The sequence below is a fragment of the Typha latifolia genome, chromosome 8 (genome assembly GCF_019914945.1).
Source record: "Typha latifolia isolate L0001 chromosome 8, TyphaL0001v2, whole genome shotgun sequence".
NCBI classification, from domain to species: Eukaryota; Viridiplantae; Streptophyta; class Magnoliopsida; order Poales; family Typhaceae; genus Typha; species Typha latifolia.
The window spans coordinates 2,952,251-2,970,763 of NC_133093.1; the positions used below are offsets into that span (position 1 = coordinate 2,952,251).

At 35.7% G+C, this 18,513-nt stretch overlaps 1 protein-coding gene across 1 annotated transcript; it reads right to left on the bottom strand.

Annotated features, from left to right (window-relative positions):
* Positions 1-13,480: 13,480 nt before the first annotated feature.
* LOC140793587 (cinnamyl alcohol dehydrogenase 2-like) lies at positions 13,481-17,849 on the bottom strand. The gene is made up of 5 exons (XM_073145144.1): positions 17,477-17,849; positions 17,206-17,319; positions 16,416-16,643; positions 14,232-14,671; positions 13,481-13,864 (listed from the first exon to the last, which is right to left on the bottom strand). Exons 1-5 carry the CDS (start codon positions 17,563-17,565, stop codon positions 13,662-13,664), a joined length of 1,074 nt encoding a protein of 357 aa, XP_073001245.1. The 5' UTR covers positions 17,566-17,849; the 3' UTR covers positions 13,481-13,661.
* Between the last annotated feature and the right edge of the window lie 664 nt (positions 17,850-18,513).

An 18,513-nucleotide genomic window follows, 5' to 3' on the forward strand; every position in this document is an offset into this window, starting at 1 on the left:
CCACAAAAAATGAGCCAAAGCTAGTAGGTGGAGGAAGAGAGGGTGACACAGTTGGGGTAAAATTGTAGCAAGCAAAGAGAGGTGGTAGGATGGTGATGTAAGGGAGTTAAGGGCGGAGGAATCGAATGTGTCAATGGAGGAGGAGATTCAACGTCGTGACTACAAAAATACGAATCTCTAGATGGTAACATCAATGTGGGGGGAGGAGGGGACGAAAAATAAGAGGGGGAAGAAGGAAGAGAGTGGAGCTAAAGAAGCCTCACAAGTGAGGGGAGAAACCCCTCTCCTCCCCTAGCTAATATAGTTAGGGAAGTGAAGAGGAGGAAGGTCGTCGTTGTTGGAGGAAACCCTAGAAGGAGGTGAGGGAAATTATTTTTAATAAAAATCTAATCAAAGGAAAGTTTGCTAGGGCTGGTGTGCTCAAAGTGTACTTTTATTCTAAAGTTAGCTTGGAGGTTAGTATTAAATCCATTAGCTCTTTAGGCAAGAGTTATAAAAGAAAAAAAATACTTCGGAGACTCTTCCTTCTGGGAGGCTCCGATGAGGCCAAATGGCTCCTAGGCTTAGAAGCCTTATATCAAATAAAGGGTACGTTGCAAAAATATTGTCGCTGGATTGTAGGCAATGGGGAGAATATTTCTATTACAAAATATTCCGAGCTCCCAAACTGTGATCTTTAGCATTTCACCATTCCTTTAGGGATCGATCCTGTTAAGGATCTTCTGGTTGGTTCGGATTGGAACTGGAATATCATTAACAAGCACTTTCCTCTAGGCATTCGCGCCCTCATATCATAGATTCATCTCAACTTGACTAGCGGTGATCAATAGGATAAGCTAATTTGGACTGCATCATGCTCAGGTTCCTTCTCTTGCAAAACTGCTTACATTGTCTAGTCTAATAGTCACTGGCAAAGCTCCTCCTCATCCAGTTACTCGACAAAAATATGGAAGACCATCTTGAAGAATCGATTGGTTATCCCTAGAATTAAAAGTCCTCACGTGGCGCTGCATCTCCAACATCCTTCCCGTTCGTTGAAGGCTCCACAAATTCATCCCTCAAATCGATGATGTTTGTCCCCTTTGTGGAGTTGAACGGGAAACCATAGTTCACATTCTCCTTCTCTGTCCCTTTGCTAAAGTCGTCTGGTACCACAGCTGATTAAGCCTGCATACTAACTCAAGATCTAGGTGTTTAGACAATTGGATGGCTCTCCTCAGCTCATTTTTGTCGGAGGAGGATATAACTCTAAGCTTCTCTCTGTTGTGGTGTATTTGGAAAGCCTTACAATGCGTTGTTGTTTCGTAATATACAACCCTCCCCCTCCAAAATAGTCAAAGAAGCAAGAATAGCAACCGAAAACTCTATCTTTTTGCAATATTGGGTTTCAAAATACCTATTGCATGGGGGTCACGTGGAGGGTTTGGCTACAAAGGAAAACCATACACACATTAACCCGAACCCCAATGATCTCTTCATTTGAGTTGATGCTAGCTAGAACAGGAATTTACTTGGAGTGTAAGGAACCTTTCTCCATTTGGGCTTCTCTAATAAAAGAAAAGGTCACTCTCTTCTTCTAAACTATTGTCCCAACGTACTTTTCAGGGAATTCATGGCTATTCTGTTTGGTATAAAGGAAGCTATCAAAACCTGTAGGTTGAATGCGGTTTAGATTTTCAGCGATTCATAAATCTCAGTCAAGACAGTTAATGGATTCATAAATTTTCAGCGATTCATAAATCTCAGTCAGCGATTCATAAACGTGAGCATAAGCATTCGCACAGATAGAGAGTGTTGTTTTTGCGCGTGTTCAAACATAATCAAGGGTCGTTCGAACGCACCTTGCTACGTTCACAACGCGTTCACACATACATAGGAGTGATTTTGTGCGTTCTAACGCAACCTGTGAAAATCAAGCCGCTGCGTTCGAACGCACCTAAGATCAAGTCAGGTCGTTTGAACGCACCTACATATTTCGCAACATAAAAAAGCATTGTGAAGCCCTAACTCTAAGTGCTTGGGGAAGCAATTTGAAGGAGAATTCTTGAGGCTATATTGTTTCTTCAACCAACAAGGTCTGACTCTTCTACAAAGCTTAAATTTTCATTTTAAGGGCTATCTAGACGAAAGATCAATCTCGAGGGCTATTGAGGTTGGATATCAATCACGAGAAGCGGTAAATCGTGTGTTCTAATGAGCAAGACTGTGAGAAACAAAGTCGTGGGGATCGACGGGTTGTTTTGTGAGTCAGTCTTCTAACTGCCATTATTCTAGTGATTGGTTTTGATCCGAGTTTGGATCTGTGGTTTTTTTCCGTTTGGGTTTTTCCACGTTAAATAAGAATGGATCCTAGAACACCCTAGACACACACACGTATGTTATTCAGATGTTGACTACTAGTTTTGAAACTCTACATTTGGAGGAGAATGAGACATTTGATGAGTTCTATGCAAAGTTGAATGATATAGTCAACTCTAGTTTCAACCTAGGAGAGAAAATTTCTAAAAATAGAATTGTTTGTAAAATCCTTATGTCTCTTCCAGAAAGATTTCAGGCGAAAGTTATAGCTATTGATGAAAGTAAGGATATCGATTCTATGAAGGTTGAACAATTGGTAGGAAATCTACAAACGTTTGAGTCCAGCCTTTTAAAACCTAGGAAGTCCAAAGGGATGGCCCTAACCACTATTGAACAAAATTTAGAAGTGTCTGATGATGAAGGTGATTTAGATGTTAAGATGTTGGCCATGTTTGTTAAAAAGTTCAATAAATTTTTTCGGAAGCCAAACAAGTTATGTAACACCCCCGCCCGGCACAGGCACATGCATGCCCACGCGCGCACACGACAGGACGGGCAGGACACGTCACACACAGATACTCTCCTGTACACCTACAATCATGACATCATCAAATACTACCTGCTAACATATCCATGATCACATAACCCATCACCAATTAAATCATATTATTAACCAAATAAACCTGTTAACATATGAATATCCCAGTCCACAATAATATATATTAAACCACTACATAATCTAGCAGGATCCACATAGGCCACAACAAACCATCAAGATACAACTAAAACGACTAATATAAGAGTACACTATAATTCGACCTGTATTATACAACTCATCGTCTAATACAACAGAGTACAAATATCAAATACTAGTACAAATATCAAATACTGGTACTATCATCTATACCATCTTGCATCTATAGCTCACCTCATCATCGCTCTAAAATATCTTCTCAAGATATCTCAAGTCGCTATCACATACCACGTATTTGAGAGGGTTAGAAAAGAAATAAAGAGAGTCATGAGCAAAAGGCTCAGTGAATAGACCTTACCCCGAATCAGTGATGTCAAACAGAGAGTAAATCATGTACTGGATAATATGAATCAGAAATAGCATCATGTCATTAATGAGTATACGAATATTCCTCAATTATACATAAATGAATAATAGATAACATGTCATGTCATAACTGATAGAATATATAATCCTCGACAATGTATAAATAAATCTCCATGTCATACCATCATCATAACTCTTTCTTAAATATGACACATGATTCATGCCGACCATGACCATGACCATGCATATTGATCACTCGATAATCAGGTAACCAAATGATAATAAAATCATATGCATTTCTCAACATCACAATCATCAATCATCACCGACATCTCGGTAAAATATCATCATACTAGACCACTGTGCATAGTCAACACTCGGTATCCAGTCTCAACATCATGCTCGAAGGCTCAGAGTATACTCTGCCATCCGCAAGGAGTATCTGAAATATAATCATACCCTGCCATCCGCTAAGGGTATCAACATCCATCCAGATCAGGCACCCTCATAGTTGATAGAAACCTCGTGAGGATAACTCGCCACATATGCCCTAGCGAACGGCATGTGTCCGAATGTCTACTGCGCACACAGACTAACGACCTCGGACGTAAGGCCAACAGGATCGCGACTATGTCGAGCGATCAATCATCCACCAAGCGCGTCCTAACCCTCGCGCCCACTCGGGTATCCTCATGCTTTCTATCAACTATCCTATCAATCACATTTCATGCTTTCCTTCTAAATGATAAATCAAATGCATATATCTAGTACGATAACAAGTCAATGCATAACAGGAATTTAGGTGGAATAGGAATCAAGAGAAAATGATGCAATATAGTCTCCAACTGTATCGTCAACACATGCATACTCATGCTAATCTATTACATGCATACTCATGCTATAGATCAACTCGATAAACAATCATAACGGTAGAATCATCTCTCATAATCTCTATATATTACCAATGTGCTCATATCCCAAATCAACCTAATCAGATGCATGATAAAATATGCTCGATTGTAATCATCTCTAGATAAAGTCATATAATCATGCTGGAGGCCAAAACATGCATGTACATAATATATAATATAACCTAATTTGAGAAAGGCGTCTAAGGGATAAGACTACTCAGCGTCTGATCAAAAGACACAAACCACGCACCTCTCATGTTCGTCAGGTAATCGAGTGACACTCATCGCTAGCAAGGTCCACAGGGTCCTCAAATAAGGGGTTCGGGATCTGAAATATTTAAGTAGTATGATGTTAGCCGTTTATCTAATTAAAATTAATTCAGTTAAAATATAAAGGTTTATTAGGTTTAGAATCACTTTTCTTTATTTTTGATTACATAACTAGGTCTATAATATAGATACGATTCAAATATTATAATTCTAGTATTATTATAAAATATTAGTTATAACATAAGGAGAAGAGGCCTGTTTCCTTTTATATGAGAGTATTTCTAAATATATAATTATAAAATAAAATAAATGGCTAAATAAGTATAGATAAGATCTAATTATAATTAATTTTATAATTCATACACTATCTTGATTAATTAGGGACAATGCAATCTTTACTCGACAAAATAATAAATAAATAACTAAATAAGCTTAGTACTTTATTTGTTACATAATAATCATAAAATTAATAGAAATACTTAAAATATATATGATGAGGGTATTAGAATATAGATCTAATAATTATAATTTACAAATTTATCTATTAATCTAATAGATATATAAATAAATAAATAAATAAATAAAAGTATTTACCTATATTTATACCTAATTAATCATTAATTATAAAATTATCATTAATAAAATTATATTGAAGAATATATAATATTATTAAAATAGTTAATGTCTAAATAATCTATTTGCATTAATTAAAAATAAAAATACCTAAATAAATAACATAAATAAAATAATTAAGTATAAATAAATTAAATATGCCATAAGTGCTGGGCTCGGCCCAGACTATGCCAGAGAAGAAAAAAAGAAGAAGTAGAAGCTAAGGAGGAAGAAGAAAAAGAAAGAAAGCAGAAGAAGAAGGAGGAGAAGAAGAAGAAGAAGAAGAAGAAGAAGAAGAAGAAGAAGAAGGAGGAGGAGGGAGGAGAAGAAGAAGAAGAAGAAGAGAGAAGGGGTGCTGAGGGAAAGAAAGGAGAAAGGAAGAAGAAATAAGAAATAAGAAGAAAGAAGAAAGAAGAAGAAGAAGAAGAAGAAGAAGAAGAAGAAGAAGAAGAAGAAGAAGAAGAAGAAGAAGAAGAAGAAGAAGAAGAAGAAGAAGAAGAAGAAGAAGAAAAAGAAGAAGAAGAAGAAGAAAAAGAAGAAGAAGAAGAAGAGAAGAAGAAAAGAAGAAAGAGAGGAGGTGAGAGAGGAGCTTGCGGACCCGGGCCGGCGGGGAGGGCACCGGCCGCTGCTGGCCAGCCAGCGGTCGGCCTCTCGCCGGTGGCTCGGCTCCGATGAGCCCGAGAGAGAGAGAGAGAGAGAGAGAGAGAGAGGGAGGAAGAGTTTCTCACAAGCGGGAAGGGACATTTTTTAAAGGGAAGAACAAACTTGACGAGATTTTAAACGCTCAGATTTCTAGAAAAGACAGGTATGGAGTTGGATACGCTAGTAATTCAAATAATAATAAAACTGTCTTTGTTTCTACAGGTCTATAAAAAGAAGAAAATCTGAGGTCATCAACCACATTTACAAAGCAATCATGGATGAATGTCTTTAAATTGAAGTTGAATCAACAAATCGGTAAATCTTCAATGGCGCCAAAGGTAAACTTTAGACACACTCCTCAATAAAAAGTGAGCAAAAAAGGGTTTGTTCCAACATGCTTTCGTTTTGGCATTCTAGGGCATATTCGACCTCATTGTAAATATTATGTTGTGCATATTGCCTTGAAAGCTTTAAATTCTGACTTGTGGTATTTAGTTAGTGGTTGTTCAAGATATATGTCGGGCGATAAATTCTTATTTTCTAATCTCGAAGAACATGAAGAGGGAGTTGTGACATTTGGAGATGGTAATTCATCTAAGGTAATAGGTAAGGAAAAGGTAAGTACTCCAGGTGTTTATATTCTTGAAAATGTCCTTTATATTAAAGGCTTGAAAGTAAATCTAGTAAGCATCAATCAATTTTGTGATGAAGATTATGATGTAAAATTCTCCAAAAATGATTGTACTATTCTAAATCATAATGATAATGTTATATGTTTTGGATCTAGAACATTTGATAATTATTATGTTGTTGGAACTTCACATAATCTGAAATATAATAATGTTTCTTTTGATATTGCAAATTTTTGGCATCAACATCTTGGACATGTGAATCATAAGGAATTATTTAATCTGTCCAAACAAAAGTGGTAAGAGGAATACCTAAAATGAAGGAAATGTCAAAAGGTGTGTGCCGTCCGTGTCAAATTGGAAAACAAATTATGATCTCACACAAAAAAGTAAATACACGTACCACTGACTGTGTGCTACAATTAGTCCACATGGACTTAATGGGTCTAACAAAATTGGAAAGTCTTGGAGGTAAACATTATATATTTTTAATAGTCGATGATTTCTCCAAATATACTTGGGTTGCATTTTACTTGAAAATTTTGAAACTTTTGAAGTTTTTAAATCACTATACTTGAAACTGCAGAATGAAAAATCTACTACCATAGTTAGGATTCGTTCTTATTACGGTAGAGAATTTGAAAATGAAAGTTTTTTCATATTTTGTGATTTTCTTAGTATTCAGCATGAATTTTCAGCTCCTATAACTCCACAACAGAATGAGATTGTGGAGAGTAAGAATCATGTTGTGCATGAAATGGCTAGGGTTATGCTTCATACTAAAAATGTTCCTTAAAGGTTTTGGGCTGAGACGGTCAATACAGCGGTGCATATGATAAATCGTGTTTATTTAAGACTAGGTACAAAAATAACTATATATGAAATCTGTAAAGGTAAGAAATCTAGTTTTAAATATTTTTGAGTATTTGGTAGCAAATGCTATATCTTACGTGATTGAGAACACTTGACTAAATTTGACACTAGAACCTATGGAGTATTCAATCTTGACACTTCTACTATTATAGAATTTGCTAATGTTATTTTAGATGAAACCATTGTTGACAAAATTGAAGTTACTCCAATTCTTGTTCCTACATGTACACATGACGAAGACTTGGAAAAAAAGCTTAATCTATCAATTGAGAAACAGAACGAGGACAAAGTTGAAATGAACAAGGATGACCGCACTGTACTAGAACCATCAGCCAGAGTAAAACTAAATCATTCACTATCACAAGTGATCGAAGATGTAAACGAACCAATGAAGACAAGACAACAAATCTAAATTGAGGTATCATTTACTTGTTATATGTCTTCTTTTGAACCTAAAAATATTATGGAAGCATTGTTAGATGATTCTTGGGTCAATGCTATGCATGAGGAACTAGAGCAGTTTTGTAGGAATGATTTTTGATATTTAGTTCCTAGACCTAAGAATATGAACGTAATTGGAACAAAATGAATATATAAGAATAAAAGTGATGAACATGACAATATAGTTCGAAATAAAGTCAAACTAGTAGCATAGGGATACACTCAGATTGAGGGTATAGATTTTGATGAGACATTTGCTCCCATTGCTAGATTAGAGTCTATTCATATACTGCTTGTCATTTAAAATTTAAATTGTTTCAAATGGATGTTAAAAGTGTTTTCTTGAATGGTATCTTGAATGAAGATGTATATGTGGAACAACCTAAGGGTTTCAAAGATCATAAATTTCCTTCCCATGTGTTTAAATTGAAAAACGCTCTGTACGGGCTAAAACAAGCTCCAAGAGCTTGGAATGAGAAGTTGACCTCTTTTTTAGTGGATGCGGGGTTCACTCGAGGGAGAGTGGACAAGACATTGCTCATTAGACGTGAAAATAAGAGTTTAGTTATAGCACAAATATATGTGGATGACATTGTCTTTGGGGCAACGAGTCAATCTTTAACTAAAGAGTTTGCAGATCTTATGCACAGTCATTTTGAGATGAGCATGATGGGTAAGTGGAAGTTCTTTTTGGGACTTCAAATTACTCAATTTGAGAGATGAATTTTTATCGCTCAAACCAAGAATGCTAAGGAACTTGTGACTAAATTCGGGTTAGCAAATGCAAAACATGCTAAAACTCATATGAGTACAAATACCAAATTAGGAAATGATATCTAAGAAAAAAGTGTTGATCAGACACTATATAGGAGCATGATTGTTAGTCTTTTGTACTTAACTGCTAGTAGACCAGACATTGCAATTAGCATCGGTGTGTGTGGTAGGTTTCAGTCTGAACCTAAGAGACACATTTGTTTGTCGTGAAACGTATCATAAAATATGTCGGTGACACAGTTAATTTGTGTATCTAGTTTACTTATGACTCGGGTGCTATCATATCGGGATACACATATTCTGATTGGGTAGGTTCATGTGATGACAAAAAAATACCTAATGTGGCTATTTTTATGTTGGAAATAATCTGATTGCTTGGCATAGTAAGAAACAAAACTCGATATCTTCATCTACTACAACGGGCAATTATTGTTCTCAGTTATTGTGGATGAAACAGATTATGAAGGATTATAACATTGAATAAGATACTATGGTGCTTTATTGTGACAATATGAGTGCTATTAATATATCGAAAAATTCTGTTCAACACTCGCGTACAAAACACATTGATATCTGACATTATTTTATACGGGAGTTAGTTGAAGACAAAGTAATAGCACTGGAATATGTTGAGACGGAGAAACAGTCGGGGGATTTGTTTACAAAATCTTTGGATGTATAGAGATTTGAGTTTCTTCGTACTTCTTTAGGGATTTGTGCTTTGGACTGATTTCTTTAGGAATTTGTGTTTTTATTTTTTTTCGATTTTTAGGTTTTTCTTTTACTCTAAATTTTTTTTTGTTTCAGTTTTAGATTGTATATATGTTATTTATTGAGAGTTTTTTTTAAAAAAATGGTGCACTTCTAGATTCAAAAATATACTCTTGACATATAAATATGACTTTTCTTGATTATAAGTTATTATAGTCAATTTTGTCATCTTGTAGTATATTGTGTCATTTCTGATTTATTCATTCTCTCAACTTATATAATAATTAAATTAAATTTAATGCACTCATAACGTGTGTATGTCTTTGAGTGAGCATGACATCATAAAATATTTTCTTAGATAGCTCACTATTGACTTTGATTTGCACAGTTTGACCTCATGCTTAGTCATTAGTAATGTATTCATAAAAGATCAACGAAAAGGGCTATAATGAGTTAGTGTGAAAGCCATTTTATTTAGAGTCCAGTTTGACTCAGTATATTGCTTGAAAGTTAAAAAAAAAGTGGATATATGCAAATATCTAGTTACATATTGTTCAATATATACCGCAAGAAAAGGGCTATCTACTCATGTATGAAAGCCATCATTGTACCTATATTGTTTCAGTGAAAAAAATAGGAAAAATTCTTGTCAAGTTTTGGAGAATAAGTCGAAAAGTGCAAAATTATATACTAAGTCGGTTTGACTACTGTGTTGCATTATTCTTTAAATAGGAAAGCTTGTTTATGAAGATTGTTTCATATTGTCTATGCTCAACTTGCATATGCATATTGTTATGATCAATCAAGATTAATTTATAATATAAGTAATGCATTAGAGTTGATCATAATATGCTCTTGATGATTTGATTGAGCAGAAGTGTATCTCTAAAAATATTTTCGATTTTTTTTAGAATTTTTTTACTGATTTATAAAAAAAAATGATGGCATTCGAACGCAAGCTTCTTGAGTTCGAATGCAATGACTGACGCTTTCGAACGCGCAGACTGGTGCGTTCGAATGCACTCGGGAGTTCTTTAAATATTGCGTCCGAACCCAAGGTTTTCATCTTCCTTCTTTCAAACCCTAAAACCCCTTCCTTTCCACTCTCCCAAATCTTCAAGGTCTTCACATTTTTCACCAAATTTCACTCCAAATTCTTTCAAAAGCTATTTCTCCTCTAGATCTAGTATTTTTTGGTCGAATCTTTAAAGTTTTTCATCACTTTTTGTGAGGTATGATCGTAAATACTTTCTTATTTTCTTATTCAAATTAGCCTCTTGATCTTGGTTGATTTCGTGCGTTTTCGAGTTTTGATCATGATAGAGTTTATATCTTGATATTTCTTAAGCAATTGAACGTGACAAACTTGCTTTTTCTAGTGGAAGATAGATTTCACTTAGGGCTTTCATGGTTTCTACGATTGTTTTGGCTTTCATGTTATTTTTTGTATGCTTTGGGTATGTGTTGAATGTTGAGATCTATTTTTCTCTATATAATGCCTAAAAAAACTATAGTTTCCAAGAAGCCAAGGCTACTCCAAGTTCTTCATCAAATGTTGCAAGCAGATATAAACAACAAAATTTTGGAACTCGTCCGATAATATGTGAGAGGCCTGTAGTTATCTCAGACTTTGCCTCCTTGGGGATTGAAAAGATGTTCACTGAGTGAGGATGGCTGTCAGTGTATCGGATGGATGGGACAGCGTATGTGGAGGTTGTCCGAGAGTTTTACTGTAATGCCACCTTTTCGGATCGGTGTATACGGTCTGTAGTCCGAGGTGTATCCGTGTACTTGGACTCAAACGTCGTCCGTGCATAATTTAACTTCCTGATGGCGAGTTTGAGTATCTATCTTCTGAGCCTCTTCCTATTATTCAAGACTATGCTGGTGATATCTTAATACAGGGGGAAGAGTGGATAAGTAACATGATGCCACATGCAAAACTGCCTTCCGTGACACGCATGTTACATCTCATCTATCTATACAACATCACTCCAAAGACTCGGCATTCCAGTATTAGTCAGGGTCGGACCTTCCTCATTCATGCGATGCTATTAAGTGTTTTGATTTATTTGTCTGTTGTTATATATGATTATATTGTGCAGCTGCACAAAAGGAAGCCCTCGTAAAGGTTTGCCATTTGAGATCTTCATCACCAAACTATACACGCAGAGTGGTGTGAGATTGGACTCCATAGAAGCATTAGTTACTGCCTCGAAACTATTGGATCAGATCACTATTAAGAGGAGTCAAGCTCATGATCCTCCGTCTCCTTCCAAGCCGACCTCCTCTTCTGCCGCTAAACATCGATCACACTGAGAACTCTCTTTTGAGGACAGCTCTGATGATGAATCGTATCAACCTGAGGGAGAGTTTCTACATATCACTGAACGGTTTGAGCTTAGCACTCAGGTGCATGACTTATAGTTGGCTGTGAATGACTTACGGGCTGAGCAAGCTCGTTAGGGGACAGTGCTCGACTTGGTGTTGTCTATCCTCCATCGTCAGTTTCCCCTTAGTGCTTAGTCTTTGGTAATTTGTGTTAAAAAGGGGGAGAGTTAGTTTAGAAGAGATCGTGTGTTTAGGGGGAGTAAGGAGTGAGATTAGGAGTTTAGGGAGAGTACATTGCATTTGAATTTAAGAGTTTAAGGAGTGAGTTTAAGAGTTTAAGGGGATACATTGTATTTGAATTTGATTAGTGACTTGACTTGCATTATTGTGTTTGAATTGTTTTTTGACTTTCATTATTGTGTTTGCATTGTGCTGAATGTTTTGGTTAAACTAATCGTGTGTTTACTATTTTTAAATTTGCATGATCTTATTTCAAGTTATTTTCACTTGATCTTGGATTGATATGTTTTTTACTTGCAAGGATTAAAGTATTATAACTTTTAGACTTGTTGAATGCTCATTTAGAACTCTTTGTAATTTTTGTAAACTAGATGTTTTGTCACAAATTGTCAAAGAATGAGATTATTAGGTTTTTAGTATTGGCAATTGTGTACAAAATATTCTAAGTATTTTTATACACGTACATGAGCATTTATACAAGTCTAGAAAGTTTTCGAATTGAAGAATTGCAAGATTAAAAGAGAAAAGTTTTTGCGTTCAAACGCGCTCTCAGGAGTTTACAGAGATAGAGAGTGTTGTTTTTGCGCGCGTTTGAACACGAGCACAGGCGTTCGCACAGATAAAGAATATTATTTTTGCACCTGTTTGAATGTGGTCAAGGGTTATTCGAACACACCCTACTACGTTCACAGCGCGTTGACACATACAGAGGAGTGATTTTGCGTGTTCGAATGCAACTTGTGAAAATCAAGCCGCCGCATTCGAAAGCACTTGGGCCCGTTCGAACATTCGGGCTGCGTTCAAATGCACTCGCGTATTTTACAATTTTTGGACTTTCGTGATTACGGATATGACTTGAATTTGACTCTATCTTGACTACATAAAAAAGCATTGTGAAGCCCTAACTCTAGGTGCTTGTGGAAGCAATTTGAAGGAGAATTATTGAGACTACATCATTTCTTCAATCAACAAGGTCTGACTCTTCTACAAGACTTAAACTTTCGTCTTAAGGGCTATTTATATGAAATATAAATCTCGAGGGTTACTGAAATTGGATATCAATCACGAGAAGCGGTGAATCGTGGGTTCTAGTGAGCAAGACTGAGAGGAACAAAGTCATGAGATCGACGGGTTGTTTTGTGAGTCAGTTTTGTAACTATCATTATTCTAGTGATTGGTTTTGATCCGAGTTTGGATCTATAATGTTTTTCCGTTTGGGTTTTTTCACATTAAAATCTTGTCCATCTTTGCTTTTATTTTCCGCTTTTTACTTAAGCAAAGGAGTGAGCGTAGGATTTAGATACATATGTGTGCCTAGGTGTTATTTCACGAGCCATAAATTCAGGTATTGAATTGAATGAAATTTGGCAAGGCCATGGAACATGTGAAGGAGAATTAAAAGTCATATGGCCTGATTCATCGTTTTGTACGTAAATAGAAGTCACAACAAATATTAATGCTTTAAATATTAATTAACTCACAATATACCATGGAAAAAATGTTATATAAACAGAATAATCAAAGCATTTGCACGAAAAATCTCTTATGTTTTCAAAATAGCAAGATTAAATTCGTGTGCACACCTTCTATATAAATTGTGCATCCAATCTTGCTATTCAACATAGGACATTTTTATGCAAATGCCTCCAAACCAACCAAAAAGGAAAAACAAAACGTATAAAAGAGGATTAATCACAACAAGCAGTATACCATCCTGTCAAAGACTCAGTATCCACACGTTCCTAAATCACAATCATCTTAGCCCAGATAATGATTCTGATCATATATTCATTACATATGTATATACGCTGACATATATAAATTCTTGCAAGAAGTAGCACTCCACCACTAAAATTTTGATTTTTAATTTCAACCGTCGAGCTTGCTTCCGGCAACGTCGACTACGAAGCGATATCTGACATCGTTGCGTTCAAGCCTCTCGAATGCCTCGTTCACCTGCTCCATCTTCACCACCTCAATCATGGAGGTCAGCCCCTTCTTCTCGCAGAAGTATAACATCTCTTGAGTCTCTTCCATGCTTCCTATGAACGTCCCAGTAATTGACTTCCTCCCTACATAAAATGGTCAGAGGATTGTAATGAATAGTTCACATAGAGAACGAGTTTAGAAATGACAAAAGAAAATTTCTCAAATTTGACACTAAATGTGGTGAACTTTTTACCACTAGTGCCTGCATGAATTGGGTGATCTTTTGTGTGAAAAGGGCCTAACCTAATTGGATCAATTAATTTATTTAGTTGAGAGGTCACGGAAACATAATTTGTTAACTTGTCTACTTCAATCATAAATAAGAGAAGGATTTCTTATTTTCACCCACCACCCTAATAATATAGTATGTCATATTGGAAGGTCTTAAACCATGTTGCATTTCACTAGCCAAAACTGAAAACCAGAAAAGATCAATATTACCAAACTTACCTAACATCACCATAGGGCTAACAAACTGCAATGGCTGGTTGATGACTCCCATAAGTATCAACTTGCCATCCACCTTGAGCAATGAGAGGTAGGGCTCCAATGGATGGAACACCGGCACAGTGTCGATGATGTAGTCGAGACTGTCTACCGCCGTGGCCATCTGGGTTTCATCAGAACTCAATAGGTATTCATCGGCGCCGAGGTGGTCTATCGCCTCGGCCCGTTTCTTGTTCGACGAGCTAATGATTGTGACATGGTGGCCCATGGACTTTGCAATTTTGACGCCCATATGGCCCACTCCACCGAGCCCCAATATCGCTCCTCGAAGGCCGGTTTCCATGAGTCCAAAATGCTTAAGTGGGCTGTAGACAGTCACCCCTGCACACAGGAGTGGGGCTGCTTGCTCTGGGGCAAGGCCTGATGGTATCTTCACCACAAACCTTATAGTGCACAAAGTTTTAAGAAAGGATTATAAAAGTCATTAAAAAGTGGATCTGAAGATGATGTTAAATCTCACAAATGACAGTAACTATAGATGAGAATAAACAAGAAAGCTAGCTACATAACCAATTTCAAGATGTATATTGGCTTACTAATAGTATTATACTATTCTTTATCCTGAGAGAGATTGCGGAAACTCATGGCATCCAAATTAACCCTAAACCATTGCTAAGGAACTTGAATTCGAAAACTCTTAGCATAGTGATGCAACAACTTTTTAGAACAAAGAAAAGAGTACACGCAAAATAATAATAATAATAATAATATATAGATGAGTTATATTCCAAACTGCATGTTAATCGTTTAGAAAAGGATTGGGCATCTTTTCATCTTTTTAATGTGCCTGTATATTAAAAAAAACATTTATCCCAAAGTCAAAAAAAAAAAAAAAAAAGACTCTATCTCCACTTTGATATTAGCATTTCATAATCTCAAGTTGCAATCAATGACAAAAACTTGTTTAAAATGTATAGCTGTAATGAAGTATTGGAGCATGATATTATCTTGAAAATATTAGTAATCTACAAGTAACTTTCAACTAAGACTTATAACGTTTCATAGTACAGAATTCAACACTAAGCATAGACTATGGGGCAGAAATTAAGTTGGATAATATACTTTCTATCATGTCAATTTTGCCAACCACTTGTGAGATATAAGGTCCCAAGTATAGAGACTTTGGAGGGAATCAGGGGGTCTTATGTTTAGCTAGCCAAGAGCGTCAATTCTAAAGTTTGGATAATTTGATTTTTCTATCTATCAATTTGTCAAGAGAATCTAAGAGCCAAAAAAAAAAAAGATTTTAAACTTTAAATTTCCACCATTCATGGATTTAGAAAAAAAGAATAGATTACATTTGCTACCACCCAATGGTTCGAAATGGTCATTGGTACCCACCACCACTTATCCAATACTCTTTTGCTACCACCCAATTGGTGCAGTAATTAGATGGGTTTGGATAGGGATCGACAAATCCCTGTCACTTCCTGGAGAGAATCCTCTGGATAATTATAATAATTGACTTTATATTATTGAAAATAATAAAACTATGCAACCTTCTATAAAATAGGATTTAATATTTAAGGTAGCTGCAAATTGTATGCTTTATTTTTCAAGGATATTTCAGGTGAATTTAATCGGTAACTCTAGAAGCAATTTAAATTTACCTACTGCATTCACATCAGCTATAAGAATAATACTCAGGTTAATAAGTTTGAATTACAACCACTAAGTTACATAGTGTGATGTTTATAGACCTGAATTTTATTTATAGAAATAAATCACATATAGAAATGCTAACTAGTTGTCTGAATATTTTATTTTCAAATAAAATACTAATAGATTTAACTAAATTTTTTATGTACTAATTTTTATTATTTCGTATAAAGTATGACTAGGTAAGAGAAATGACATCTTAACCTACACTTTAGTCCTTTCCCAAGTAAATATAGATCAAGACAGCCCTCCACATAGACAACCTGCTCTCCTACGACTTGTATTTTGTGTGCATCATCAACTAACCCAAAACATGAGGCCAGAAAAAAGAGAAAAGAAAGAAAGATTATAAATAACTCAAAGACGAAAATATAATTAATCATAAAAAGTCAAGGATATATATAACAAGAAAACTAAATCTGTGGATATAAATAGATCAAAATGACTTTTAAGAAAGAAAAAACTCACTTTTGGTCTACAACCATAGCAGATGCAAATCCTCCTTGTGTGGGGTTGCCATCAGTGTAGACGTCGTTATAAGACCAAATCTTCTTGTTGCAATACTGCTCGATGTTGGATTTGCACGAGGTGCACTCACGGCAGCACCCAACAATCACACCCGAACCCACAATCTCTCCAACTTGGACCTTGCTCACTTGGGACCCCACCTCCTCCACCTCACCGACCACCTCATGCCTTCTCGATCACAATTTCCCAACATAAATTAAGTTTTTTTTTTTCCACAAAAATTAGTCATCATAATTAGGTACCGTCACAATGCTGGATGCTTGTGAAATTAATGCACAACAACAAATGATATATATAAAGACTTAAGTGCCACTGTAAACTTCCATAATATCATAATTTTTTATGAACTTATTGTGTAAATTATTGAAAATAGTTTAATATCTATCTAATATTATATCCAATCCTATAGTACAATAAGATATTTCTTAGTTTATGTGAGATAAAAATGGGATATTTTACTCATTTACATGTGTTATGTAAAAATCAATATAGAAAAATAAAGAAACCTACAGTGCTTGCTTCTCTAAATATTCAGAATCAATTTAGCTTCGCTACTTCTTAAAAGAAAAATTGCTTTTCTCCCTTTGGTGGGCAATTATGCTACTAAGGTTATCATGTTAATTAAAAAAAGAAGAAGAGAATACCATAATTTAGTGTTAATATTTAGGGAATATGGCAAGAGAAGCTTATGCAAATGCTCATGGAAGTGAAGAGTTAATTGTATGTATACCCTGGGACCATAGGGTAGTTTGACATGCCGAGGTGGTTCTTGGTCTGGTGGATGTCAGTGTGGCAAACCCCACAGTACAAGACCTTTATAACTACATCCTCCGGACCTGTCTTCCTGTTCAATTTCGACATATATTCAGAGAGGCCAAGATGATCAAGAAATTATAGCATATGGTGTGTGTGTGTATGTGTATATATATATATATATATAGAGAGAGAGAGAGAGAGAGAGAGAGAGAGAGAGAGAGAGCTAGAATGTTCACTTTGAATACCTCAGGGTGTAAGTGTAGGGAGACAAGATTCCACTGGGATCCTTTGCTGCCCATCCTGTGACTGTTCTCTCTGAAGCCAAGCTGCCCATTTCTCTTGCAAGGAGGAGGAGAACAGAAGATGATAGGAATAAGCTCTAGGGAAAAGGTGATGAGATACTAGTATTCCTTGATGGATATAAGTTATATATAGAGTGAGAGAGAGAGAGAGAGAGAGAGAGAGAGAGAGAGAGAGAGAGAGGGGTAAAGAACGATCAGCGGATGGGTAGAGTGAAAACCAAGAGACGTTACGAGTGATGGCGGAGAAAGTGAGGTTGGAGTTGGTGAGTGCGGTAGGTGAGAGAGGTGAGGGAGAGGGACGTCAAGGTGGCGTCATAAGTGTGATCAAGTTAAACTGATCAATTGAAGATCGTTTGGGCTCAGAAGAGAGCTTTTATGATCATTTGGTGGGATGGTTGGGGTTTGGTCGCCTTTGGCTTTCTCTTTATTGGTAAGCAATATTGGCTTTTGATATACTCAGTTATATAAAATAGGACTATTGACTTTACTCGATTGTCTCAAATTTATAAAACTCCTTATGTATTTTCAATTAAGTACTTAACCACCGTACGGTTTTAAATAAAGTCTAAAATAATATTAATTGAGTTTGTCGGCCATTTATAATAAGTTGTAGGGGTCAAATGATTAAAATCCACATGATATGGAGTAAATAATATTAAAGGCAAAATTTAAAGTGTTTTTAATGAAAATTTTAAAATAGGACTCCAATTTAATTGCAGGATGATTTGGAATGTTAATAATGTATTGTAATACCATATTAGCTGTCTCTTAACATAATTGGGTTGTAGAGGTTCGGCATGAAAGTTTACAATTTATGTGGAATATTATAATTTAAATATGGAGAGACTTTTAGCCATCAACCCCATTGAACAGGGTTGTAAATTAAAATATATATTTGTAATCAATGCGTTAACTAAAGTGAAAAAATGAACATAAATTATCAGGCATGCTATAAACCCAATTAAAAAAATGTAATAAAC